Source organism: Phasianus colchicus, chromosome 7, assembly GCF_987193195.1.
Source record: "Phasianus colchicus chromosome 7, bPhaCol1.hap1.1, whole genome shotgun sequence".
In the NCBI taxonomy this organism is placed as follows: Eukaryota; Metazoa; Chordata; class Aves; order Galliformes; family Phasianidae; genus Phasianus; species Phasianus colchicus.
Genome location: NC_143442.1, coordinates 10,784,648 through 10,811,217, shown reverse-complemented (window position 1 = coordinate 10,811,217; position 26,570 = coordinate 10,784,648). Strand labels below are relative to the sequence as shown.

Sequence of the window (26,570 nt, the reverse complement as noted above, 5' to 3'; positions counted from 1 at the left end):
TGCCCTGTGCAGTGTTTCATGGAGGAGGATATAAAATGCATCTCTTCCCTTGGCACGATGGCTGTCCTCTTGGTCTAGACTGTAGCTATTGAGTTTTACACATAAGAAGTAACTGGATTGAATAGGTTGTCTTCTCAGACAGCGCACTCAAGGCCTATAAATAATAAAGTAATAATGACAGTAATTTTCAGATGATAATTTCTGAATGAGTTACTGTGCTTTCGTGTGCTGGCCACTCTATTGTGTGCTGGAGATTTCCTGTACTTCTGCAGTGGCTTAAAACTCAAACAAAACTTAAAACAATGAATTAAATCAGTTTTCCAATGAGAGAAACACCTACCTTTTCCCACACACTTTCAGAGCAGTATTTACAAAAAAGTATTTACTTGGACCTATAATGTGGGCCTAGCCCTTTAACTTGGGTTGAGTGACTGACTGCAGGACCAGTCTGCTCAATCAAGGGCAGGTGCACAAGTCTGGGGGTAAAAAAAAAAAAAGAAAAAGAAAAACAACAGGAAGAAACTGAAGTAACAAGGAAAGAACAGCTTGGACAAAACCAATGAGATTTCTTGCCCTTGGCATTGTGGGCTGTGTTATTTCCACCCATGAAACAGAGTGTGTAGGATTGCTAAGTTCTGAAAAGTCTAGCTTTAATTCAACATTGCTTCTAATGTACTGTGAATTCTTCTAGCTGACAGTGATGGCACAGCAATGATACGGCAAAGACCGTAACCCAGCACCTTCTGGTTTTCCCTTCCCCATCTGCTGGAGGGGCAGCCTGTGTCACATGGGTGAGATGGCTTGTGACTGGCATTCGAAGCTGAACTTTGCAGTCTCTGTAGCAGTTTGAACAACCCTCTTTTTTTCTTTTTGGAGGACATGGAGGCAGCAGTTTGTTGTTTGGTTATGCCCTGCCATTGAAGGTTAAGCTGTGCACTGCTTTCAGGTGCTCGTGTCCCCCTATCACCTGCTCTCATGACAGCAGATTGGGTGAGTGCCTGCTTAGCCACATTTCCCCCCACATAGTCACCTGCAGAACACCTGCATAGATTTGTTAATGCTGTCAGGAGAAAAGAAAGAAACATGGGTTACTTTGCAATGGGAGCCTGATTTTTATTGTTTCAATAACATGAGCTGTTTTGTTGAGTTTTGGCCTGTGTTATTCTGGCCTGTTTTTGAAGCACTGCTTTTTTAATAGTTTTCCACTGGCTGACACAGGAGGCTACTCGTAAAATTATTATAGAGAAATCTGAATGTTGCACTCTACAGAAAAATGAAACATTAATGTTATGCATAATAAATAGGAAAATTTACCCTTTGACAGCAAGAACAAGCTCAGCTGACTGTGGGTATTTCTAAGGATGCTTTTGAGTTTTGCCCTCTTCTTTAGTCAGGACTGGACCTCCTGCATGGATGTATGAGAGTTTCTAGTCTTTGTTCAAAGCAGCCAGGGCCAACATCAGTAACTGTGTTTGTTGTCACTGGGAAAATAGGCAGTTGCCCTTCTGGCAGTGATGAAGGTGTGATTTGTAAATAGAAATATGGAGCAATGCTGTGGCTGCAGATGAAGTGAAGGTTTGACAGAGATGCAGCAGAGCTAAGTTATGGCTCTGCTGGTGGGATGGAGGAAGAGAGTCCTATCAAAACTGCTTGCTAGGGTGACTGCTCTGGATGACACCCTGCAGAAAGCAGCCATGGTTACTGAGGAGTTGTTCTCCAAATTATGTGGGATTTCATTGAAAGACCCCAGGCTGCTACTTCCCATTAGGAAACACTGTGCCACAGAGCTTCGTTTGATGTATTTCAAGCATGCAGTGTCTTTAAGCAACTGCCTTTACTGGTCATGTTGTAGATACTTGCTATACTGGTCCTGGTTGTTTCTTTTGAACAGATGCCATTGCATCTTTCAGAAGATCTCCATCCACATGGCATACTTTTGCAGGTTTCAGCTCTCAGGAGGTTTTTCTCTGCTCTGGTCTCACACCTGAGGTATTTTGTTCATTCATTTGCACTTGAGTTGCAAACTCAGATGCTGGAGGAACATCTCTTGCCCCATTTTTCCTCTTTTCCCTGGACTCCTTCCTTTGGCCGTGGTTGAAGGCAGGTTCCTGACTGAGGTGGGTGCTTGATGTATCCTATGAATGCTGCTCTTCTTCAGTCTCTCTTGTTTTTTATTCCCCCTACCATAGTGCTGAGAAGTTGCTTGAGAACATACCTAAGCCTCTTCCCTAACTTCAGCCTGGCATCATCTATAGGCTGGAGATAGTGAGGGCAATGAACAGTTCAGCTACCAGTCTCTGACTGCCAGGTTACACAGTAGCTCCACAGAATAAAGCCTCCCTTTCTTAAATACGGGGCTCTCATGGTAACTGGAGATGTACTGGATCAGCCCTGGCAGCACTTACTACCCTGGTGCCTGCAGCTCCCTGCTCTGGGCCTGGCCGCCTCACAGTCAGGATATAGAGTTTTGCCTGTTGTCAAGCCTGTTCCTCACTGATGTATCCCAGGAATCTCCCAGCTGTATCTTCTGCCTTTTCACAATGCTGTGCAGTCTGTTTTTGCCCAATTTGAAAATATTAAAATTTATATATTTATTTTTAAACAAGTTGCTCTCTGCACTGAGCTCTGGAGAGCAGCAACTGAAGGCTGTGTGCATGAAGCTGGGATGGGAAGCTGGAACAAGGAGGAAGGTCCACCAGGACCCTTCCTTCCTCTCCCTGACCCTAGTGAGGACCTGCTTAGATCCCATGCTTTGTTTTGAGTCTGTCACCTCAGTGATCGGGGAACTGTTGGAACAGGCTGGGAACAGGCTGTGCTGGTGCCAGTGGCACAACACAAAAAAGCATTCACAAGTAATGAAGCTCTGAAACACCCTGAGCGGCTTAAATTGGGGTCAGCTGTGCTATGGAAAGAAGTGGGCCGGACTGGGGGAGCAGGGAAGTGGCCTCCCCTTTGCCTGTTTGGTAGAAGCAGCCTCCAAGGCAATGGGAAGCTGTCTTGCTCCTTCTGACCATCTCTGGAAAAAGTGGGCTCTAACAGAGGTCCTTAACTCTGCTGTAGATTAGAATCTGGTCACGTTGGTCTTCTTCAGGTCTGTTATGGGAACTCAGAAAAGCATCCTCCCAGGCACAGAGCATGGCTTTTTGTGGCTGCTCTGAGCAGCCTTGGACAAGTTGTCATCTTGCTCCCTGTCTCAGTTTCCCCTTTTTTATAACAAGATAATGACACTAGCCTAACAAGGGGAAGAAGGGGGGGGGGGTGAGGAAGGGTGTTTTCATCATTATTACCCTGCCTGACAGCTTCTGTTCCCAGAGAATGGAAGAAGGTTGTTTTTGAGACTAAAGTAGAAGAATCCTTTGCCATTATATTCTGCTCTGGCCGTGTGATGACACCTCTTCATCCTGTTTCCTTACAACAGGAAGGCAGAACTGACCAGGTCCAAGCAAGAGCTTGCTGAAACTTAGCTTCGTACCAACCAGTCTGTGGTTCCCTTTTGACAGTGCCGTCCCTCTGACCAAAGGAAACTCATCAAGTCAAGTCATAAAGACCTGCCACAGCAAGGTATGTAAAACATCAGCTTTTCCACTGGCAATGCCTTCTTCATGACTCAGCTTTGAGGGAAGAAGGTAAGATTTTTAGGGCTGCACTAAGTGGGAGCAAGGCCTTCTTCTGCCTAGCAGGTATTTAATAGCAGCTGAGCTGCTAAAGGGCTCTGCCAGCATAGTATTTCTGCAGCAGAGTACCTGGGGTTGAGCTGCCAGCACTGCCTGCTTTGAAGACATGAGCTGCAGCCCCAAGGACATGTGGGATGTAGGGATGCTGTTTTTCATACTGGAATGGTTAATGAGTGTGCAGATACCACCTGGACATGTGTTCAGGGTTATTCCAAGTGTAGACACCTAATGCTGTCTGCTGAAGCCCTGGGGCTGCTTTGTATTGGATGAAGGAGGAGAGCAGGGATCCATATTCTATTTCATTGGTCAAAGTGGAGAGAACAAATTGAAGTGGCTATTTTAGCACAGTGAGACAGCTGGGCTCTTCTCAAGGTAGCTCCTGAGAAGTCATATCTCCATGCATGATGAAGGGAACAGCATCTGGCTTAGCTGTAGCTGGTAGGGCAGAAATGGCTAGACTGGCCAATGTTAAGAAAGTCTTTAGATGATCGTTTCACAAAGACCAGCAGGAAGATGTGAGCTATAACCTCCCTCCCCACTAGGAAGTCTAAGTGACCAGAATCCCAACAGATTTCTACATGAGGAGAGAAAATGGAAACGTGGGAGTGTATGCAGGTTTTTGGATGTTCCTGAACAATTTCTATTGGTCCAGAACTAAAAAAAAAAACACAAAAAAAACAAACCAAAACAAAAAACCCCACTCTGATCAGGAGGCTTTAGTTTGCCAGGCAGAATCTATATACTTGTCTCTTGAAATGTTCTTCTGGATTCAGAGTCAATAAAGTTTGCCAGTGATTGTTCTTTCCCTTTCTAGGTGAAAACTTGGCCCAAAGATTAAGTGCTTTGCTGGCCTTCAGAAAATGTGAAGCAGAGACAAATGATGAACTCAAGTCACCTGGTGTCCTGTTAGATCTTCTCTTACCCAAGCTGCCAGCCTGCTTTGTTGGAAACTCAGCAAGAAACACGGGTAACGAACCTGCCCAAGTGTATGGAAGAACGGCTCTGCTGCTAAACAGCAAGTAATTCTTTAGATTTAAGAAATAACATAACTTGTAAGGAGGAAGTTTACAAAATATGTCATCTGAAGATACTGCCATGTTTAATGCATTTGGTGCCAATGATTTGCTTTCCCTTGCTATGCTGTTTACTGAGCAGCTGGTGCAGAGCTGTTGAGCTTGCTATTGAAGATGAAAGGCTGGTTGTTTTTCAAAGCCCTTTGTGTTTTTTACTCCTAACTGGAGCTGTCAGTGCAGATGCTTTTTATTTCCTTTATAACTGGAGGTCTGAAGTCCCTTCTCTAAAGATTTCCTCAATTCAAAGGAAGATTTCTTTTGCTCTCAGTCCCCAAAGAGTTGGAGTGTCTTTGCTCTTTTGTTTGGGCTGAAGACTCCACAGGCAATGGCAGCACCATCGAAGGCATGCTGAAAACCTTTAACCTCCAGACAGCCAGTGTCCCATCTGAAGCTCCTTTGATGGGGGCTTAAGGAATTCAGTTTGTCCTGATTGTTTCTATGGCCTGGGAATGAGAACACTTCTCTTGAACTATAGATGCAGTGAAAATTTGCTGGTGATTATTGTGTTTACAGTAGCAGATAAAAGATGCTGTTTCCTCCCCTAAAATATTGTCAGAGAAGAAGAGTTAGATGCTGTACAAACCTCCACAGAGAGATGCTTACGGAAGTTGTTTAAAAGCCAAGTAATCAAGCTATGAGAGGTCAAGTAATTTACCCAAGACTGTGAAAGGACGATGAGACATAGCTGAGAATTGAAAACAAGGTCTTGCTTTGATACCTTAACAACTTAATTTGCCTGTTATGGTGCCATCTCTTACACACTGAAATAGGCTGAATTACAGGATTTTCTTTCTTTCATATAGTCTGTCAGTTGGTGTTTTTGTTACTTTGGTAGAGGAACTATCTTAGAAATCTGTATGATGAGTCATTTTCCCTCGCACAAAAAAATTCCAGCCAATGGGTTTCTCTCAGAGCGGCAGTCTAAAGAGCAATGCCTACCATGCCCCTTTCAAGCACGTGGTTTTCCCTCTCAGCCTGCTCTAGCAGGGCTATCTGTCAATCAGACTGATGCTCCTCAATAGGTACATAGCCCAATTGGCAGGCAGTCTACGCAGATCTGGTAACAAAGCCATACCAAAAAGTACTGAATCCTGAGTGTTCTCCCATCTCCCATCAGTGCATTCAAGTGACTTCTGATCAATGACATGGTCTTCAGATAAATGTACTTTTCATCTATAAATGTGTTTTCTGTAGACAATTCATAAAAGTGATTTCAATTGGTGTTTCCCAGGTTGCATTGTAGTCCTGCTGCTGACACCCCCCTTGCAGACCACATGGTATAACTGGCGAGGAGCTGCAGCTGAGCTGCTTATGAGTTGGGTGGGGTGATAAAATTCACCCAACTACTGTCGCTTAGCTGAGTCAGAGAGTAGCAGTCCCACAGTCACAGTGTTCACCGTTGACTAGAGAGGGTTTGCTCTCCTCGCTGAGCAGTTTGAGCACTGAGCAAAGGGTGAATTGATTCTGAATGTACTGAAACCAGTGCAGGAATGCTTCTGGATGTATTTCCAGTTTAATATTCCCATTTATTAGAAAGGATCACTGAGAGATCATGGTATCTGCTTTTTAGTATAAGATGTTTCCTTCCTGCTTTATTTTGGGGGGTAGTGTTTACATAGCAAATGCACAGAAGCTTCTTCCTCCTGTGCATCCACACACGAGCTACTGCTTTACTGGTAGTGATTACAGAGATGAAGTGAGAAATACCTTAAGCAAGAGGCAGGCAACACAGCTACCAAAGAAAACTCGTGAGCTGCATCTTGCATATGAGATCTCGAGAGAATTGTGTAAAGAAGAATTAAAATGGACATGCCTACCATTGAAGGTGACTGCATCTTAGCAGGGAGTGTAGTTCTTCCTCTCCTTATTTGGCCAAAATGCACTGTATCATTATAAAAATCAGTCACTAAGCCTGAAAAACTAGCATTAGTTAGATCAGAAGTCTGTACAGAGCTGGAAAATTAATGTGAGTCTTTTATGTACTAGAGCAGTACCCTTGCTTTGCATTCTCAAACATTTTGCTTTCCCTACATGATTCTGTTACCAACTTTGCTGATTTCTACTTAGGCTTTGTTGATTTTTATTTTGTAAATTTTAACCTCTTCAAAAAAGATCCCAGGTGCACTAAATATGTCACTTCCTGCTGCAGAACCTGTTTGGCTTGATAATTAATAGATTGATGACTGCTGGCAATAGGCATACTAGTCAAAATTGTACATAACTGTTCTCTGTACTAATGCAATAAAAGTGGGTCTGCTTTTACAGTGGCAATTTTAGTAGCAATCTAAATCAACACCCTGTTGATGATAAGACAGATCTTTCTTCAAACAGAAAAGCAGTGCAAGTGAGGTTGTTAGTATTATGAGCACATTATTGTCTTTACTTTCTGCAATCAGCTTTTATTCATGCTTTTACAATAGGTGTAAATTTTTATATCTCCTTAGGCAAGCAGAAGAGTGAACTGAGTTTCTAGAAAATTACTTAAAATGGGCGATGGTGATAAGAAATAGTCTAGCCCACACAGTGTGGAAAAGGTTAATGGATTGGAGTGCTGAGTTCTGCAAATGGGCTGCCCTGCTACGCTCAGGCTGGTAGTCAGGCAACTAAAAAGGAAAGGCTTGACTAGGGAGGTGTTTGAAGTGTGGCAGAGTGTTTTCTGGATGGGTGTGTTGGGGAATTTGGGAGAATAGAGAGAGAATTTCTGTGGCATGAGACACTGATGTGAGGTAAATGGTGTCTGAAAGAGGACTCACCTTGTATGAGGGTGGAGGACTTGCTCCTGTGACAGACCTGCCCTCCCACAGCTGTGCCTTATCCTCATCCCTCTATCTCAGACTGAGCCATGACCAGTTGTAGGAGAAGTGAGGAAGAACAGGGAAGTGCCCTTTATGTAATAAGTGACAGAAATATGAGTAACTGGTAAGCTCAGAGTTTGATGCCCTCAAGCTGTAACAAAAGCCTAGAGCAGCCAGTTTTATTTTTCATTTCTCTTGACAGCCTTGCTGTAAAAAGTTGAAAGTATTCACTGTGATCTTGCTGTGCTCTAGTTTGAAGAGCACATGTGGCACAGAAAAGTTTGCTTCTCCAAATGATGCTGTTCACAAGCTGCACTGACTCAGACGAGCAACACGATAGCAGCTCACACTTAAATAGCTTTCAAAGTTAGAGCTTCTGTTTTTCCTGCTTTTTAGGTCTGACCAAAGGAGCCTGGGTCGGTCACAGGATGCCCTTCATGCAGCTGTCTGGAGACAAGAGTTTTATGCTCACAGTTCATCTTGGGATTTCCACTTTACATATGTCGGGAGTGCAATTCCATTGGCTCCCAGGAGAATCTGTTCAGCAGAACATCCAGACATGTTAATTATTATTCTTTCTGCTCATTTAATGGCTGAACAGTCTCTTGCCATCCTCTTGCGGAACAAGACCACCCATAAAACAGTTTGAATGCTATGTGCAATGCATCACTCCCATCTGACAGCTGTGCTGTGTGCATGGCTGCGTGCACGAGCTGAATTCCTGAGGTGGACCTGTCTTGAGTAGGAGTTGCTGCCCCGTCTTTCAAACCACCTTCCCATCTGACTGCTTTTTTTAAACTCTCGTGAAAGTTGTTTGCAAAGTGCTCTCATTGCAATTTTCAAGCAAGAGAAGGGAAACGGTGCAGTATGACTGGAAGCTTTACACAATATTATTCCAACTTCAATCCTTTTTCTTTTTTTCTAATGGGTGGCAGTATGAGAATAAATCAGTTTAAGTTGACTAGTCCTTGGGCTGGAGGGTCATGTCAGAATATCAAGTGATGGCTATACAGTGACATCTCAGACAATTTATATGTCAAGTCTTGTATATCAGTCTAAAGGATTCTTTGTTAACACAGCTTGGAGTAGTATAAATTCAGATCCTAGGCAGAAAACCTCCTTGGAAACCAACGGGGATGGGCCATGACCTTGAAAAGACCAGGGACGGGAGGGACTGTGTATCTATGGCCTTCCATGTGCTGAAGAACAGAGGCAAAGCCACCTGTCAGCTGACAGTGTGTGTCCATTACGATGGTTCTAGAGTGCCTTCAAGGACAAACAATCTTCAAGGGCATGCCAGAAGCAGAAGTTGCAATGAAGTGAGCTTCTGTTGTACGCCCTGGAGTCAAAGAACATTTATTTCATGAAAATCCCACAGCTAATGGTGACCTTTCATATCCTCTACTTTTCAGAGGCATATGGTTGGCTCTGGCACTGTGTAAGCCGACCCTTTGTCTTAATTTTGGCTTTCCTTTACCTTCCCATTTTTGTCTTGCCTTGGTTTGTCACATAACATATTTTCTTCCTCCTTACTGCCTGCCAGGATAGGGCATGGGCCAGAAATGCAGAGAGGAAGATACCATGTGCATAACCTGCTTTCACAGGCCAGGTACAGCTGTGCATTATGAACCTGTGGTCCCAAAGCTCTTTCCTTAGCCTGGAAGCAGGCAGGAAGCCTTCTGCCATTGATGACTCTTGACTAAGAAAGCAGTTTGTGACTTGACCTACAGTAAAGTGTTAAGTGATGGGGTCTTGCTGCTGTCTAGCCATCTGTCCAGCCTTTGATGGCAAAGAGGAACTGCTCCCTGTGCTAAGTTGTGTTTGGTCATCCTATGGTTTGGGCAGATCTGCTGCCCTTTTCTGGCTTGCACATCAAGACTAGCTACCTCAGGCAACCACCCAGTGCATCTGCCACAGCTTTCATTGGCATGGACAGAGTCATCTGTTCTGTATGAATGGGGCTGAACCAGCATCTGGCATATCTTTACATCACTGGGATCTGTTGTAAGGACTGAGGGACCAAGCACTTTGACAGCATGACTGTGGGATGGGATTCAGTCACTGTAAGCTATGGCTCTGCCCTGATGTGACTTTTGAGCCAAACTGAATCAGCCTTCTTCACCACAGTGTCTGACAGAGTCAGTCATAATATCTGTCTCAGATGCAGATTTTGGCTCCCTGTGGCTTCAGTTTCAGTGGTGCATGCTTTCTTGGTGGAGATGTTTGCTCTGGCCAACACGTAGCAAAGGAGGGCTGACTGAATGGAGGTCGTTAGATGGAGCAAGTGGCAGCTCTCCATCACTTTGTGCTTTGCCCTTCCCTATCAGTGAAATTAAACCCAGAGCTTGTGCTCCTGTGCTGGCTGGTAAACGAGCCATGTAAACCTGTATTGTCCCTCCCTGCCTGTGTTGGCAGTGCACTTTCCTCCAGCCTTAGAAGATCTGAATGTAATGTTCTTAGAGGCATAGAGATGTTCCCATCTCACCAGTGTGTCTGAGATTTAGAAAATCTTTGTTTTGAAGCAAAACAAGCTTTCTACATTCTGAAATATTAAGAGACATGGCTTTAGTCAGTCACATTGTTTTTTGAAATGTTTTATTTCAATTGTGACCTTTTAATATGTGTTCAGAGATTTAAAAACCATAACTAAACTAAAAGCTTTGAAACAGAGTGTTTGAATAATTTTGAAATGTTAATATCTCTCTCTTTGCTTACATGGAGACAATCTTCTCAGTTCCTTTCCTCTGCAAGCCCTCATTTTTCACTGGTCTAAGCGATTCCCTACTTCCTGCTTAAAAAATCAGCCACTATAATCTAAATCTGCTTGATTCAATTAGAAAGGGCTTTTGTAGAGCTGCAAAGTCCAGGAGTTTATCTCTAGAATGCTAAGTGGAGGCAAAGAGGTTACCTATGGATGTAAAATTAACCCTAGAATCAGTTTTTTCTCATTTCTAGTTTTAAACGCTGGCAATTCTGTCTTTGGTTTGAGTCAGGAAATCACAGTAAGAGGCCTTGTAAAACACCCAGAAATTAGTTGATAGTGAGACATCAAACAGAGATGTACATCCACATATTTCACAGTACTCATTCATTGGCAATTGGTTCCATATCCTTACAAAAAGCTTTAAGAAGGTGTGTGTGCTTGAGATTTACCATCAGCCAAGTCTCCCCTTACACTGGTTCTCGTGGCTACTAATGATGTGCTAGTTATATGAGATACAAGGGAGTGAGCCACCCAGCAGTTTAGCACCAGCATAAATCTGTTTGCTCCTTGCAAGATGTAATGTTTTTTAGCTAGGCTTTGCTCCAGCTCTGTGTCCTTGGAACGCAGAGCTGGGCCTGCTTGTGCTTTTCTGCAGCTCTGTATGCCATGTCACAACTTCACCCTAGTATGTGACCCAACACTGAGCAGGATGGTGCCTCCTTCAAGGCTGGCATAACATGGATGTATACTTATTTGCATGTGTTCTGATGTTATAAGATGTCTGTAATTTTTTAAACAGTTCAGCCTGAGGAGGGTTGCACTGAGATGCAAAGAAAGGCCCCCTCATGTCTGAAATCTCTGCCATTTCCAATGATAACCAAGCTCACCAATTACTCATTTAAAGATAAACCCACTTTAAGTCAATACAGTTAATTCAAGAAGCCTTAGGGATCTTTTAGAGAAGGATCAGCTCCTAATCAGTGCAGTGGGAATTGCCCCCTGTTTGTTCCAGGATTGATTTTGCACCCAGACTTGCAGATGCTGATCTCAAGGAAGAAAATCAATTGTTTGTTTTTAATAAAGAACTTGTTTCTTGGAAGGTAGGGGAGAGATTGAAATAGTTTCCCTGGATGGTTTGGAGTTCATTAGTGTACTGATCAGGGAAAATGTGCAAAAAAAAAAGTGCAGATGAATATTCCGTCTTTAACCTTCGAACCAGTAATTCAGAAAAAAAGCAATTGCTTCTGAATCTGAGTTCCAGGTGACTGCCTTTTATCTGAGCTCCATTAAATTATTCCCCTGCTAAATTCTCATGAAATAGGCTGTTTGCTCCAGCAGCCGTTGAGTCCCTGAGTTTATTTTGCAACCAAAATGTTCTGTTTTCATACATAATGATCCATCTTTCACCCTGGTGAAGTAAGGGACTTGAGGAAGGTGGCCTGGGCTGCATCTTTCCCCACAGGATCCCCTTGTTTCACCTGCACAGAGCCCAGCTGGGTGAGCTGGCTCCTGCTTCTTGCCATGGCTGTGTCCAGCATTGGGGTAAGACAGAGCAGTGGGAGCATCTGGCAGTGGTCTTGCAAAGCCCAGAGGCTGAGGATGCTGCCTCATGCTCATTGCCCAGTCCTACAGCCTCATCCTTCCCACCTTCATTCCGACTGCAGTGTTTCTGCAAGATCTTCTCTCTCTGGGTTATGATTTCTTCCATCCTTGGTTGCCCTGTGTGGTTTTTCCTCAGGGTTTATTTCTGTGTGGCAACCACTAGATCCAACTGTCTGCTATTTATTCTGGACTTGCAGAAGTTTCTTACTGCAATTTTCTTACAGAATTCTTTTAAAAAATACAGATTTGTTTATTTTTACTGACTGTGGCCAAAGTAGCAGTTCCAAAATCCCATAGGGATGGAGCACTGGGGGCAAACGTGCTGAGCTGGAGCTGCTCTGTATGCCAAGTGCAGCTGGCTGAAAATAGTTTTGACCTTTTTATAAACTGAAGCATTGTCCAGCCTTGTTTTCACTGACCTGACATGTTAATGTGCAGGAGAACTACCTCAGCATTTCTGAGGTGCTGTTTGCTTGGAGCATGTTTCCCTTTACAGATTTCTTACTGTGCATGAACTCTGAGGCTGAATGAATAATTTATAAAGCTTTTTACATTTCTATCTACTATTTTATGGCAAGGCAATCAGAGCACCCCTCACACCATATTGCTTCTCTTCCTCTCTCTATTTGGTCAGCCTACAGTCATCAGTGCCTGAATTCCTTCCCTTATGTACCTCATGCTCTCTAAGGGGTTCCATGCTCATCACCCAATGTTTGTGGCTTTGATTCTAACTAAGAGTCTGTGAAGGGCAGTTCACATAGCTTGAACACACTTGGCTTTTCTAGGTGTATAGAAGACCCTTGAAGCCTGGGGTTCCCAGCCATCCACATAGCCAACACCCAAGAAAGAGATTCTTCCAACCAAGCCATTTTACTATAGACAGAAAATGCACAGACAAAGCAAAGCAGCTTCTTTTGCTTCTCACCAAAAGGGTGAGAGGTGAGTCAGTCTCTCAAGGGACCACATAGCACCGTATCAAGTCTTCAGAATTGCTCTGCCACAAGCAGCTTGTATGTCTGGCTTATCTTCTCTAAAATAATCAGTGCACTGTTTGTCAGTCAGCCTTATTTAATAACTAACATGCCACAAGTGGTTTAGCAACTTGAGCACTGAGGCTGAAATAATTACGTTCTCTGGACTGAACAGAAAGGGAGATCCTGGAGACTTTGGGATGCTTGAGTGCTGTGGGAAAGTCAGTTTCATCCAGCGCAATTCCTTGAGATGCTTTTCATTCCCCAACAGGGAATGGAAGGTTTGGCCAGCACCTGTGAAAAAGAGGAAATTTTAGGGCTCAGAGAGATGAGGTCTGGATAAGCCTAGCTGCATCACAGCTCCTTTTTTCAGCTGCTTGTCCTCTCTGTAGGATCACTCGTTTCTACAGGATCTGCTCTGGAGCGTGTGGTGGTTGGGAAGAGATCCTATCAGTAGCTCCACACTTACAAAGGCAGTGAGTAGTGCAGAAAATATGAAAGACACCCCCTAAAGAAATTATTAATTAAATAATGCTCAAAAAGCATTAAGTTTGCATACAGAAATCAGAGCAGGGAAGCTCACCACTATATTTCTATGGCCAAACCCATGGACGAAGGTTAACTGAAAGCCTTCAGGGACAACAAACAGAACAATGTTACTGTGGGGACAAGTGCTTGTTTTGCCGTTTGTTTTCTGCATGTCAGAGTGGTATATGAGTGCTGCTGTGGATACAAGAAGAAACAAACTTGTATTTGTTCTTTACATTCACCTCAATAACATTTTGAAGCAGTTTCTAGCACACATTTTTTGTCTTGGACTGCTGCACTTCTCCCATAATGGATATTCCCTGCTGCAGATATTTCCGTAAGTAACGTGCTTCGATTCTATTCTGTTCTTTCCACATCTCCTGGCTAAGGAGTGCTTAAGCATATGGATGCCATGAGAAGAATATTTATGGGAGTGGGCTGCTTCGAGGCAATAATCCAAAATACCCATGAAGTGCTTCAGATTGAGAGTTGTGCAAATCTGAACTGCAAACTTGTTTCTATGGTGTATATTCATTCAGATGAAAGACTTTGAAGTCTGTATTGTAACCTATGTGTCCTGTCATGCCTGCTTATATTGCAGATCGCTAATGCTCCCAAACTACCTGAAATTCTTTGCAGAAATTGCTTAACACATAGTTTTGAAAAACGAAGGAGAAAGGGGAAAATAACAACAACAACAAAAGGCAGAAAATGAAGAAACTACTATTTATTGTCAATTAGTCACCCCTCTCCAGATCTGACGGAATAACTGGGAGGAGGCTGGAATCTCTTTCTGCTCTATTTTCAGCCAGTGCTGAAAGAAAAAGTGCCAGAAATCTCTGCAAAGTCTGTTCTGAGGAGATTTCCCACCAGTTTCATGAATCAAGTATGTTTGGATTAACTGTGAATAAACCCTTGGGCAGAGCTAGTGTATCATGGGTTCATTGATCACAAAAACTTCTGTGCATGATGTTTGACCCAACATTCAATAAAGGTGATGAGAACCCTATAGGGGCAGCTTATCCTATATCTGCAGAGCCTCTTAACAATTCTCTCTCTACAGCAGCTGGAATCAGCTCTTCCCAGACAATGGCAGCAGGACTGCAGTGAATCTTGCTAATGTTCGTGGGCCCAACTTACAGGGTTTTGAATCAGGCTCGGGGGCACTGTACATTGCTGATTTAAAAACAAAACAAAAACTGGTATAGCAAACATTGTGTTGAGGGACGGTTTAGTGAGAACTATTGGTGATCAGTGGATGGTTGGACTGGGTGATCCTGTGAGTCTTTTCCAACATTGGTGATTCTATTATTCTATAAATGAGACTTAGTAAAAATCAGGCTAATCTCTTCCTCCTGCTGCTCAGATGCCTTCTTTCCCAGCAGCAGTTAACAAGGATGAATGCCTACTTCTTCCAGGATTGTTTGACTGTGGGGACAGTTTCAGGGCTGTCCCTAGATGCTGCCTACACAGTGATGTTTTCAAAGTTATGCCCCTCTGTCTGTTGATCCTTCTCTGAAGAGTTTCTAGTGGTGCTTATTGTGAACTGTAATCAACTCTGTAATGATATTAAACGAGAAAATAGTTTTTAAAGGCTTCCCCTCCTGAAGTGTGCTGTGCACTTCAGAGGTGACAGGCAATGTGCAAGGACCCAAAACAGAGACATTTCAGAGAGCTTTTAGTCCTTGAGCCTGAGCCCAGACATACATTGACTTTGGTTTAGGATCTGAGGACCTCTGATTTAACCACACCTTTCTCACTTGGCATCCAAGCCAAGAGCAGACCATGTTCCCTTTCCAATCCAGAGGAAGTTGGAGGCCTTAACAAAAACACAACAAAACTGAACAATTTTTATCAGAAATTTTGCCTCAAAATGAGCTCCCCTGTAATGTCAGAATGACTCATCTTATGGGATTTCTGTTGAGGACAGTAGTAGAAGTCCTCAACAGAGGTGACGTTGTTGCTGCCTTGCTTTCAAATGCCCCTCTATGCATGGGTTCCTCCTGTGCATCCCACTCCCAGCCAAAGCTAAACAGAAAGTTGTTGCAGCCGCTGCTCCAAGGCATGATAAAACTTGCCATACCTCTTTGAATTTTAAGGACATTAAAAAAAAAAAAAAGAAAAAAAGAGGTGAAATATCTTTAAAAGCAACAGAAAGAGCTGTGGAAACAACTCAGTATGATGTAGATAAGGAAGAGTGTGATTTAATGAGGTGTGAGTACATGCTTATGATCACAACCACACCATGTCTGATTTGTGTCAGAAAGGGGAAGAATATGTGTTTACAGATTTCCCACTGTACTGCAGCCTGACAACCTCGTAGTCCTTTTGAGGAAGGAAAGAGTTAATGCATTCTCCAGCATTTTTATCGTTCCTGTAGAATGATCACCGTTTTAAAGATGCCTGCCTTGAAATTACAACATAATCCTCTGCCTGACTTAACTCTAAAAATCTGGTGGCTGGTAGATAAAAATCATTGAGAGCGATCATTTCATTTGAGGCATCAATAACTTTGGCAGAGCTGTTAGGTCAACAGCTCAGCTGCTCTGAAAATGGCGAACAAAAATTTCTGGTATCAAGTAGCTCGTGCTTGGCCTGTAACCTCCACCAGCTGCTGGCTGGGGCTCTTGGGGAACCATGATTTCTGGAGGTGGAAATCCTCTATTGAGGGGACGTTGGGGACACCAAAACTGCTTGTGAGGTTGTGTGAAATGGCAGTTTGTATGTTGAGGAGGAAAAGCACTGGATAATCATTCAGGAGTTCTGGTTCCAGGTCTTGTCTCTGTGGCTTGTTTTCTGCATGACCTTGTAGTGGTTGTGTTCTTTCCTTGTCCTTACCTCGACTTAATCCCTGAATCAGTTTTGTGATAGCTGAGGGACAGCAGGAGAGCTCAGACCTTCCATCTGCTCCCTCAGGCAGACTGCACAGCCCCACACCTAGCAGGGCTTCTGCCTGAAACCACCAAGAGCCAAGAAAGCAGGACACTATGACCTGTCTCTGTGCAAGCTGTCGGTGTGCAACAGGGCAGCTCTAGCACCAAACTGTGCTCATGGAGCTAGAGGCCACGCTGGCTGATGGGAATTGCAGGGGACACCCTCAAGGTATGAGTTTTTCTTTACAGCTTTTCTTTTAGAGGGTATATGATCTTAGCCACCCTTATCCTGTTGGCTAAGACACTTAGGCTGACAGCCTTCAGGTTGGAGGCTGATGGAGGAAGACAGCTTAGAGTGAGTCTCTCTTTGAAGGAGTCTGTGCTGATTAGGGTCAGCTGCTGTTACTTTAGGGGCAGTTAATTGAGTGGGTATCAATAGACAGCAGGCCGTTTATCTCCATAATTTTCCTTTCCTGTCTGCTATTGAATAAAACAACTGAGAGGGAAGTTGTATTAACTTTACTTTTATCTTTAATTCTCTAATTGCAGTAAAAGCCAGTGTTTGAGAAGTCTCTGAATACAGGATAGAATTGGTTCTGTAATAATAATAATAACTTGTTTTCCCTCTTTGAAAATAAATCTAGTCTTTAGTTGAAAGCTTTAACTGTTGCTGGCAGTCATTCAGCTAGCACAATTTGGACTCTGAGTACTTGATTAGAATAACTTTTAGGAAAATTGCCTTCCTGAATCTAGTAAGGATCCATTAACCTGATGAAACAGGGTTTGCTTGTCTGTGAGGTTAAGACTCAAAACACAGCCTGGGCTGCATTAGATGAGACCTCTCTTAGAATGGCATAAAGACAGAAAGTAATAAAAGCACCATCTGTCATGTCTAGTCAATCAGATCTAGTATAAGAGCAGAATTATTCCTCTGGCTTCACCGTTATTAGATCATCTGTTTGTTAACAATGGGAAGTGTCAGTAATGCTGAAAATTGCTTTTATTGCCTCAAATTACTTCTAGATGTCTTTATCTTGGAGAGAATGAATATTAATCTGAGTTTATGCGACAAAGAAATATTTCTAGTTGAACAGAATGCCAAGGCATTCTGAGTTGAGTCTATTTTGTGATTGATTGTTGGAGGTAAAACTGCATGAGACATGGAGAAAAAGTGCTGCGTACACTTTGCTTCTAAGAACTATTGTTTTTATAAACAAAGCTCCTCTTGTGGGTTGCTGAGCACTCTGAGGTTCTTTGAAGTCAATTGACTACAAACCTCCTGAGTGGCCCTCTGCATCTCATAGGACTGGCACTGCCAGATCTTCTCTTGTATCCTAGACATAGCCAAAGGCCATGTAAAAGGTGACTTCCTTTTTCATCATGGCTTTATTAAAGCTAACAAATGTTGGCACTAATGGATTTCTCTGTCACTGAATACCAGTGTGGTCTCCTCTGTTTACTGAAGACTGTGCAAAAGCTCTTGGATAGACCTAAAGCTGAATATTGAACAGCTATGAGCACAGGTGTGAGAGGTGGTGGAAACCCATATTGTCAGTTGGAGCTGCCAGGTGTGAGCATTTTGCTCCACTCTGATGCAGGTGCGAATGGCTGCTGGTGAGTAATAAACGTAAAGAAGGACCAATCAGTATCTAACAAGTACACTACAGGAAGATAAAGGAAATCTGTGGAGGGTTTGTATCCTTATAGATACATGAGGAACTGCTGAGAAACAGGTTGGGAAAGCAGAGGGGCCTGAAGGTGACTATAGTAGCCTGACGAGTGAAAGTGTCTTAATCTTAAATAGATTCATCAGACCTCCTGCTGCTGGAGCAGGATTCATGCTTAGCCTGCAGTTTCATAGCTCCAGTGGCTTGCAGCATCTAGGCTTTGGGTACAGGAAAAATACCATGTGCCATTGCCCACTGGTGGGATGTGCATCTGGCTGCTTCCCTGCAGCTCTAACTCTGCTCTGCAGTTCCCTGTGCCCATGAGAAAAGCATGCTTTGTTCAGGGGTGCTGTTTGTGTAAGGAAGTGGAACTTATGAACTCCTCCTTTTATGTGAGTATAACCTTTCTCCCCTGCAATCAGAGGGGATTTGTCCTAAGTGCCAGTGGAGAGCAGACTTCCCTGGGCACAGGGTATCCAGGACAAAATAAATTGTGCGATAGACTGTCAGTTCAGACTGTATGTTTAGACCAATTTTTTTTTTTTTTAAAGGAGGAAAAGTCTCTAATTTTATGCCTTTCCCTCTGGGATTTGAGACAGGGAAAACCCACATAGCTACTCTTCCTGCTGGAGCTGCTGGCTCTCCCCATCTGACAAAGTGAATGTCACCACAGGCTCATTATGAAAGTGTAGGGAACCAGAGTTAATAAATCCTGGATGAGCCTCTGATCTGCCTGGCCCTGGGTGTGGCAACAGTGGGAGCTGGTCCGGAGGATCTGATTAAAATCTCACAGCAATGACAGTCCCAAGAATGCAGAAGGTTGTACCGTGTCTATCTGTGCTTGCATCTGGGAGGGGCCGCTGATGTAGAGCTGGGATCTCTCTGGATTAGGTCAGGATTTCTATCAGGACAGAGATATTTTAGGGATTTACTTGTTCCCTGACCTGGCAGCTTGCCCTAATGAAACACTGATTATGCAACAGCAATCTAACTTAAGCTCTAGTAAAAAAAATCTGCTGTGCTGAGAAATGGTGAGAATAAACTCTCTGTGATGGCAAAGATTTGAAATTGTGCAGTGCATTATGTCTCCTGACACAAAGAAGCTTGCAAGGAATGGAAATAATCAGGCTGTTTATTGTTGGTGCGTGAAAAACAAAACTGGAAAAACTATAATTGGTGCCTGCCCCAAGATTCTCCTAGTTGTATGGCCAGATTAATGATTGAAAGTGTTCCCTCCATACGTATGGGAGATTAGTTCTGCTTGTTTCTCATTTTATGGCCAGTGGAGCTAAGGCTAGCTCAAGGTGGCTGATGCGTAACAGAATCAGAACTGAATCCCAGCGTCCTGCTGCAACATCCAGGAGCTGTGAACCCTCCTTTGCTGTCCAACAGATCCCCAGAGCTGGGCATCTCTGAGAGCTGGCTGTGAGGGATGGAGAAGTTGCAGGATTCCTGCATTTCTTGCTACCAGCTGCCTCTTGCTGAAGGAGAAACGAGGGTAAACAGCAAGTAAAAGCAGCTGTTTGCACAGAATGGGATTGAAGATGGTATGGAACTTGCCACCAGGTCAGTGTGAAGAGGGCTGTTCCCAAGGCAGTATCTATCCTAGAGGCTGGAACAGACTACAGATGGCTGAGATGCTGCATGAAATTGTTTTTCAGTCTTTGCTGTGATAATACTAAAGGCAGGGCAACTTGATGGATAGACTGCTGAGCTGGCACGCGTGAATTTTTAGCAGAGTCTGCCTTCATCAGGACATTTTTTTCCCTCTTTTGCTCATCTCTGAAGAGGAAATAGTGACATCTGCTCAGTGAAATGCCCTGAGACCTACAGCACTAAGAACCTGCTACCAATACCACCAGAGTGAAAATGTTCACCAAACAGCCACCAAGTGCTTTTCCAAAGTTCTGCCACGCCACATCCATCTTTCTTCCAGCTGCAGTGACCTCTCACCTTCTCACTCCATGAAGGGGATGGATGATCCACCCTCAGGCAAGTGGATTGGGTAAACCTGTGGATTCTTCTAGTGCCAGGTTTTAATCAAAGAGCTGGAGTTATGCCAGATCCAGTCAGCTGTGGTGGTGGGTGTGTGAGAGCCAAGCATTAGGGGCATTAAGAAAGCCACTCAGAATTTAGCATTCTCACAAGTCAAACAGCACTGAGTAGGATGTTAGAAGGTGAGCTCCCTTTTCTTGATTTCTTTTTTCCTAGACCTTACATACCTATGTGAACAATAAAACTAGGTATTGTTTTAATAAGGGACTGCCTCTAAGACATGAGCTGCATTCTTAAAATGCTTTAAATAGCTAAAGAGGGAGATGAAGGCCAAGCAGGAAGGACAGAATACAAATGTCCCAGGGACTGGACGTGTGCCTGTGGGTCCACATTGCCTGGGCACCTCAGTGTCCATTTCCTCTTCTTGAACATACAGAAATCAATGCTGCTGGTCAACTGGGAGTCAGGGCACGGTGCCTTACTTCACAGTATCAAATACAACTTGGAATTGCAAGGGAGAAACGGTTGGAAAGGAATTCAAGAGATCACTTAGGCTCTCTCCATACTGACAGCTTGAATAGTTAAATTATTCCTGGTTTTCTATGTAAAGTATATCCTTCCTTGGCACTTACTATTAATCAGTGCTCTGTTCCAAAAGATCACAAGTCTTGTTCTGGAGCCAGCTTCCAATTTTTGCAGCAATTCTGTGATGTTTCCATCCTGAGAGCCTAGAAATGAATTTACATTTATGGTTGTACTTTGCTCTGGGTTTTCTTCATTTCTGTGTTTTGCTTGAATATTCCCACTAAGTGAAGAGAAATATCCTAATTTTTACATGCTATAACAGTCTCTTTAAAAGTCCTTTTAAAGGGAAAGCCCTTTCCTGATGTGTTTTCCCTACCACCAATCTTGTAACAGAAGCCACAAGCGTTTCCAAGTAAAGCTTTTTACTATTCTCTTTTTATCTTTTCATCTCTATTTCATTATGTGGCCTATAGTGCTTATTCCTCCTTTCTGCCTGTTTTTCTCAGTGCTTGCCCAGAGTCTAATGCTGCTGTCTTTGCCATGCTGTACTATATACATCTACTCATAATTTGACTAATGCTCCCTAGATTTTGGCCACACATCTCACACTCTGGATTTAAATCCTTCTTACCATCTACGTTTACTTTTATCTTGTGTGAAAAGCCTTCTCTTTGGTAGCTATAAAGTTTTGCTTCAATCTTCTTTTTGCTTACAACTTAACATCATCTTTTCATGAGCTGACTGTGCTGTCTTTCCTTTCCTTTTGGAATTTGGTCTGCGGTCAGCTTAGGCCACTCACTGCTGTACATCCAAGCAGCTACTGCTGCACGTGTAATGTTCAGTCGTGTCTCAGTGTTTCCTCATGCATCTTTCTAGTCCTCTTGCCCTGTTCCCCTGGTCGGCCTTAATTCAGCTGATAGCAGAGTTTGTTAGGAACTGTGTATCTGTTTGTAGCCTTCACTGTCTTTTGTATATTGAGCAGATGGTGAGGGATGAGGAGCCATGGGTGGACTCGGATTTCAGTACGGTGAAATGGGGAAGAAGGCTGCAGTGACTTCAGTGCCATGCCATGTGGCTATGGAAACTCTTATTTATTGCTAAACTTAGAGCAGTGGCTCACAGTGACATTTACCTGTAGAATATATCCAGGGCTTTTCCTGATAGGAAAATGCCTTAGAGCCTATCTGAAGGGACATCACAGCAGTTCAGGGGATATTATAGGAGGAATGCAGAAAGGGTTAAACAACAGACACAAGGCAGAAAAAAAAACTGGCTCCTCCAGTCATCTCATGGCTCTAAGGTGAAGAAGCAGCTGGGAGAGCAGCACATCCACGTTATGTCTGCATTCCCATATGACACGTGAGGATCCAGTAACTGAAGCCAGGATCTCATGAAACCTCGTGTCTTCTCTTAACTGCTAACAGATGTGCAGAGTTCAGGCCAGCTCTGTAGCTGGTGTACAGACTCACAAGTCTGTCTGGTTTTATTGCCAGCTATAGGTCTTGTCTCGTCACAGGCCCAGTCCCTGTTCTTGTCTAGTAGAAGTTCTTTTATTGAAAGATACGTAGCTGCAGCACAATGTGATTTCTTGTGAACATCCACAAAAGATGCCATGCAGCCTCAGTTAGAGGCTGTACTCAAGTACAAAGGTGGATTCATTGTGGTGTTTTGGAGATGAGCAGAAATGACTTCTGTTTGGCTTCAGGATTGAAAATAATTGAAAGTTTAACTATTTTATTGGTGACCAAAGGACTGCTGCTGTGAAGTGAAACATTAACAGGGTGAGAGAGCCAGGACTGTTCAACAAGGTTCATCTTCAAGCACAGCATAGCTGTGTTCATCTGATGCACCCAAAGTAGAAGAAATGGCAGAGGACAATGAGCTGCAAACTGTGAAAGAAGCCCAAGCTGGTGAGAGAATTTCTTAAAATTCCTTTTGCTAAACTGAAGGCAAAAAGGCAGCAGGAGGGATGAGAAGTTTCCCTGATGCGTGCAGGCTGACTAGTGACCAGATAAAAGGCACTTAAAGACAGGCTAGGTACTTGATATTGTTAGTGTTATTGGTTGATATACCTTTACAGGTTTGAGTCTATAGGGGCTAGTGAACAGAATAGGGAGGCAGGACTAAAGACCTCTGGCATCTTTTTTTGGTTGATCAACTGATACATTTGTGTGGTTTTTTTTAATACTTTAGTATGAGTCTGCGGGTAATTGGGAGCCAGTTTTGGTCTATCTAAATAAGTTAAGCTATGATCTTTTCTATAATGGAAGAATTGAAGAAAGGAAGCCAGAAGTGGTCTGGAGAGGTTATTTTGTCCATTTGAAGATTAGACCAGGGCCTGAAGTGTTTCTGGCATGCTTGTAACTTTTGCTTAGGAAAAGAAAGAGGAGAGAAGCAAAGATATGGTGAAAATACTATAAAAGTGTAACCAGTGTGTGTGAATTCAAAATAAGACTCGTTAGAAAGAGACCAGTGTGGCTGAGCTGAAAATCAAGGAGTTAAACAGCAAGATGAATGCAGATATAAATGAATGGATCAGTTGAGTATAAACAGATTAATGTGTACAGCACTGCAGCATAAAGCAGTGAGAATCTAAGAATTGTAAATGCAAAAGAAAAATGAAGATTGTCCTCTTGTGGATTTAGGGATCTGAAAAATTTAAATGATGAACTGAAAGTTGTAAAATAATGTATTCATGGAAACTTACGGCTATGCAAGGCATCTGGTAGCTGAGTATTACATTTAAGCATGGATCATCTTACAGGTTGTCCACTTGCAAGAATGACAATGGAGAAAAAAGATCTTACAGAAAGCAGTCCTTGCTTTCATGCTTACCAGCTGAAGTTGTATAAAACAGGTTTTTCATGGAAATTCAGAAGAGCAAACTTCAGAAGGGCACCTGATCTATCTGCCTGCTCTGGGACAGGACCTGACATATTGAGCGAGTCCCTAATATGTTCTTAAATATCAGACATCAAGGATTGCCTGAACTCTGCAGCCTCAGCTGCACCACCTTTCTGTCAGTGCTCCCACATCCTTGCAAAAGGGAAATTTGGCCAAAAGAGGCCCCAAATCTTCTTTACTGAAGTCAGTTATTTTTCTCATCTTATTGATGATGAAAGTGGAGAATAGTTGGTCTCTGTGCCTTTTTTTCCTTGGGGTAGCATTTGGCAGTCTTTCCTGAATTTCCTGAATATTAGTTCCAGAGCCACAAGATGGTTTCTCCCACATAGAAATTTGGAATTCATGCCCTATTCTCCATCCCAGTTTTGGGCATAAGTGCAAGCAGCCTGTTGGCTGTGCTTGATGTTCTCTTTGCTCGTGGAGAAGTTGGGAACCCACATGTTTTCTACCTTCCAGTTTGTTGGAGAAGTATTGTGAGCTACCCTGAGAGAGGTTTCTCCCTTGTCCACTGGATGGGTATTTTATATGAAGCCTCACCTGCCTTTTCAAAGACAATGGTGAAGCTTGTCCTGCCTCTGTCCCTTATAAGGAAATTGGTTCAAAAACCATATCCACAGCTTAAAAGTGAACTTGATCAGTCTGTAATGATTTGAGCACAACTGAAGCATCCAAATATTTTATATTTTGGCTTTTTTTCTTTTATTGAAGACATACAAAAAGGACACAACTTCTCTGGCTTCTCTCGATCAGCCTTTGTTTGCTCGTTTTCTAGTTTCAATAAGACTTTCATTTTCCTTCCTCTTTCTCCAATATTTACAGCATTTCTAACACCTTTTCTTATTGCCTTTTGTGTCCCCTGCTAGCTATAATTCATTTTGTGCCTTAGCTTTTCAGCCTCTATTGCTCCATACTCGATCTGTTTGTTTATACCCATCTCCAGAAGTGTCACCTTATTTCCATTTGTGGTACAATTCCTTCCCAATTCTCATCCCAGCCACACAGGTCTCCTATCAAGTTTTATTCAACTTGTATCTGAGTTGCTTGCAGATATATCCTCCTTAACTCATTCTCACTGCTTGCTGTGACTTACCATTTATTACCAGACATTTTTATTCTTTTTTCTCCCTTTCTGTCTGAGAAAACCTTCCAGAAGATAATGGCCTAAACATCTCTGCACTGTATTTGACAAGCAGCATGTTAATTCCACTGACTGATACATTTTTTCATGCTAGTATTAGAAAAATCACTTAGCTGGTGTAAAGCACAGGGCTATGTACACACAAGGGAAGCATAGCTGCAGGATGCTAAAGGTAATATTAAGGCATCACATTGCATCAGCATGGGAGCCCTGCACAAGGGATGCTGAAACCTCTCCTGTCTTGCTTTTGTGTAATCCTTAATAAACTTTGCTGTGTTTGCCCTGCTCACATAGCAGGCTCCTACTGGGGCTTGGCTGGAGTTGCTTTGGCAAGTAAGAGAGACCAACATCTGTCTTGGAAATACTTCTGCTGCCTTCAATGCAGGAACAGATTGACAGGACTTGAGTATATGCTGGCTTGGTGTGCAGGAGGCAGGACAAACTTGCACATGGTCTGTTCTTTGTGTTACTCTTAGCCTTGAATATACCTTAAAGTCATTCTTGCCCGTGAAATGGGCTTAACAAAGATGTTCTCCAGGACTTGTTAGCAAGAACTGAAGATAAACAAAGGATCTGTGCTGTGAGCAGATGCCTCTTTCCAGTTTTGTTGACTGCAAACCTGGCTCCATTATAACAAGCACTAGTAGCAACTTGGTTCTAGAGCTAGGGATGATTTTAGGGAGACTCTTGTACCAACTGCAGATCCTGGGTATGATCTGTGCTTTTTCTGGTAAAAAGTGGAAGGAATATTTGGGAAAATGCTTTGAACATTTGCCTTGTAAAGAAGCCAAATGGAAGGGGAAGAAAAAACCCTGCACTGCACCCGAAATATCACAGAGCTGCAGCCACTGAGGATGGTTAATGGGAAGGCTGTGAATTTTGCTCTAATTGCAACCATCACCAGGGAATACTGATAAGGAGCTCCCTGGATTCCCACGGGAAGGGCAGATAAGGAGGGACACCAGGGTGCCTGCTGGGAACCAGGGGCTCCATACCTAGCATAGAAAGCATTTGCATCATATGGATCCCAGAGGTGGCCTTTTGGATATAAAGAGACATTACAGGGGATTTGAGGCTGCTTCTGGGTGCTATCTGTGCCCTCAGGATTAAACTGCCCCATAGAGAAAGTCAAGGATGTTCCAGGGAATTGGTGTGGAAATATACTCTGGTCCTGAGACAGCAAAGAAATGACTTAATACCATGACATCCACTGTCCAAGGGTTTCGTGTGATGAGTTTCAGTGGTTATGACTTGGGGTAACATGGTTTTTCAGTGGATGAGACCCTTGCAGAATAAACCTGACATTAGCACAGTGGAGGAGAGATTGATGCTATGATGCTTTGGTCCTAAATCAGCAGGCTCTCGAGATCTCTCGGACCCTGGATTTTTATTCAGCTCACATCTGTGCAGCAATACAGGGCTGTGCTAGGCTGATCCATGTACGATAGCTGGGAGCTTGCCAAGCAAACAGGAGGTCTGTGCCACAAAGTGCTCACAGCCCCAACCTGCAGAAGGCTTAGGCTGCGCTCCCCAGCTCTTACTGAGTTCTGGTTTGTCTTTCTTCATGGCACCTCCCTCCCCTTTCTGCCCTGGCTGCAGAAATGTGCTCAATTAGGGTTAACTCAAACTGAATCAAACTTCATGCCTTAGGTTGGAAATCTTCCCAGTCAACTCACCACGGCCACAGAGCATGGTGGGAGACGAGGCGAGAGGGGAGATGAACACTTTTCAGAGAAACGAATCCAAGGAAAGTTTGTTCACTTTTATTTCTGCAGGAGATGATCCCCCCAAAGATTTCCCTGTTCAGAAAAAATCTCCGGTGAGTGTTACAGCTGATTTCCTTTTTTTTGCTTTCTGCTCAGCTTGCTCTAAACATTGCAAGATCTCTCTGTTCTTTCCTCTTTTGTGCTATGGCTAGAGACAAACACCCTTTCTTGCAGAGGGTTGAAATAAGCATTAACAACTCCATGCAAAAATCCCTCCACTAACCTGATTAAGTTAAGAAAGGGCAGCTTAAATTGAAAAAATGAACTGTTTGCATCCTTGGGGAAAAAATAAAAGAGTAAGGGTTTTCATTGCTGCCTTTTTCTTGAATGCTCCTTTCCTTGTGAGAACGGATTT

General features: G+C 43.2%; 2 protein-coding genes across 6 annotated transcripts in view; both read left to right on the top strand.

The window, feature by feature from the left end:
• The first annotated feature begins 2,932 nt into the window (after positions 1-2,932).
• On the top strand, positions 2,933-10,140 carry LOC116227371 (uncharacterized). 4 transcript variants are annotated; one of them, XR_004166550.2, is made up of 4 exons: positions 2,933-3,091; positions 3,419-3,561; positions 4,489-4,693; positions 7,939-10,139. XR_004166550.2 is itself a non-coding variant. In XM_090143356.1 (4 exons), exons 1-4 carry the CDS (start codon positions 2,985-2,987, stop codon positions 8,106-8,108), a joined length of 441 nt encoding a protein of 146 aa, XP_089999482.1. In that variant the 5' UTR covers positions 2,933-2,984; the 3' UTR covers positions 8,109-10,140. The 4 variants fall into 4 exon arrangements, 2 of the variants coding, with proteins under 2 accessions (XP_089999482.1, XP_089999481.1); XM_090143356.1 differs by having other exon boundaries at positions 2,933-3,041; positions 3,501-3,561; positions 4,489-4,641; positions 7,939-10,140; XM_090143355.1 differs by having other exon boundaries at positions 2,933-3,041; positions 3,501-3,561; positions 7,939-10,140.
• A 15,771-nt stretch (positions 10,141-25,911) lies between these two features.
• The window catches only part of SLC15A2 (solute carrier family 15 member 2), a 36,102-nt gene continuing 35,443 nt past the window's right edge, over positions 25,912-26,570 (top strand). The window contains exons 1-2 of one of the 2 annotated variants that reach the window (XM_031590636.2): positions 25,912-25,999; positions 26,100-26,268. In XM_031590636.2, the coding sequence (XP_031446496.1) occupies positions 26,140-26,268 (129 nt within the window). In that variant the 5' untranslated portion in view covers positions 25,912-25,999; positions 26,100-26,139. Of the gene's footprint in view, positions 26,269-26,570 lie in introns of both variants that reach the window. The other variant, XR_016468166.1, reaches the window with a different exon arrangement.

Bases quoted from the DNA above. Each gene is read 5' to 3' on its own strand.
- LOC116227371 (XM_090143355.1), top strand. From the start codon at position 2,985: ATGGGAAGCTGTCTTGCTCCTTCTGACCATCTCTGGAAAAAGTGGGCT. The intron at 3,042-3,500 runs GTCCTTAACTCT...CCCTTTTGACAG, and splicing joins AAAAGTGGGCTCTAACAGAG to TGCCGTCCCTCTGACCAAAG. The intron at 4,694-7,938 runs GTAATTCTTTAG...CCTGCTTTTTAG, and splicing joins GCTCTGCTGCTAAACAGCAA to GTCTGACCAAAGGAGCCTGG.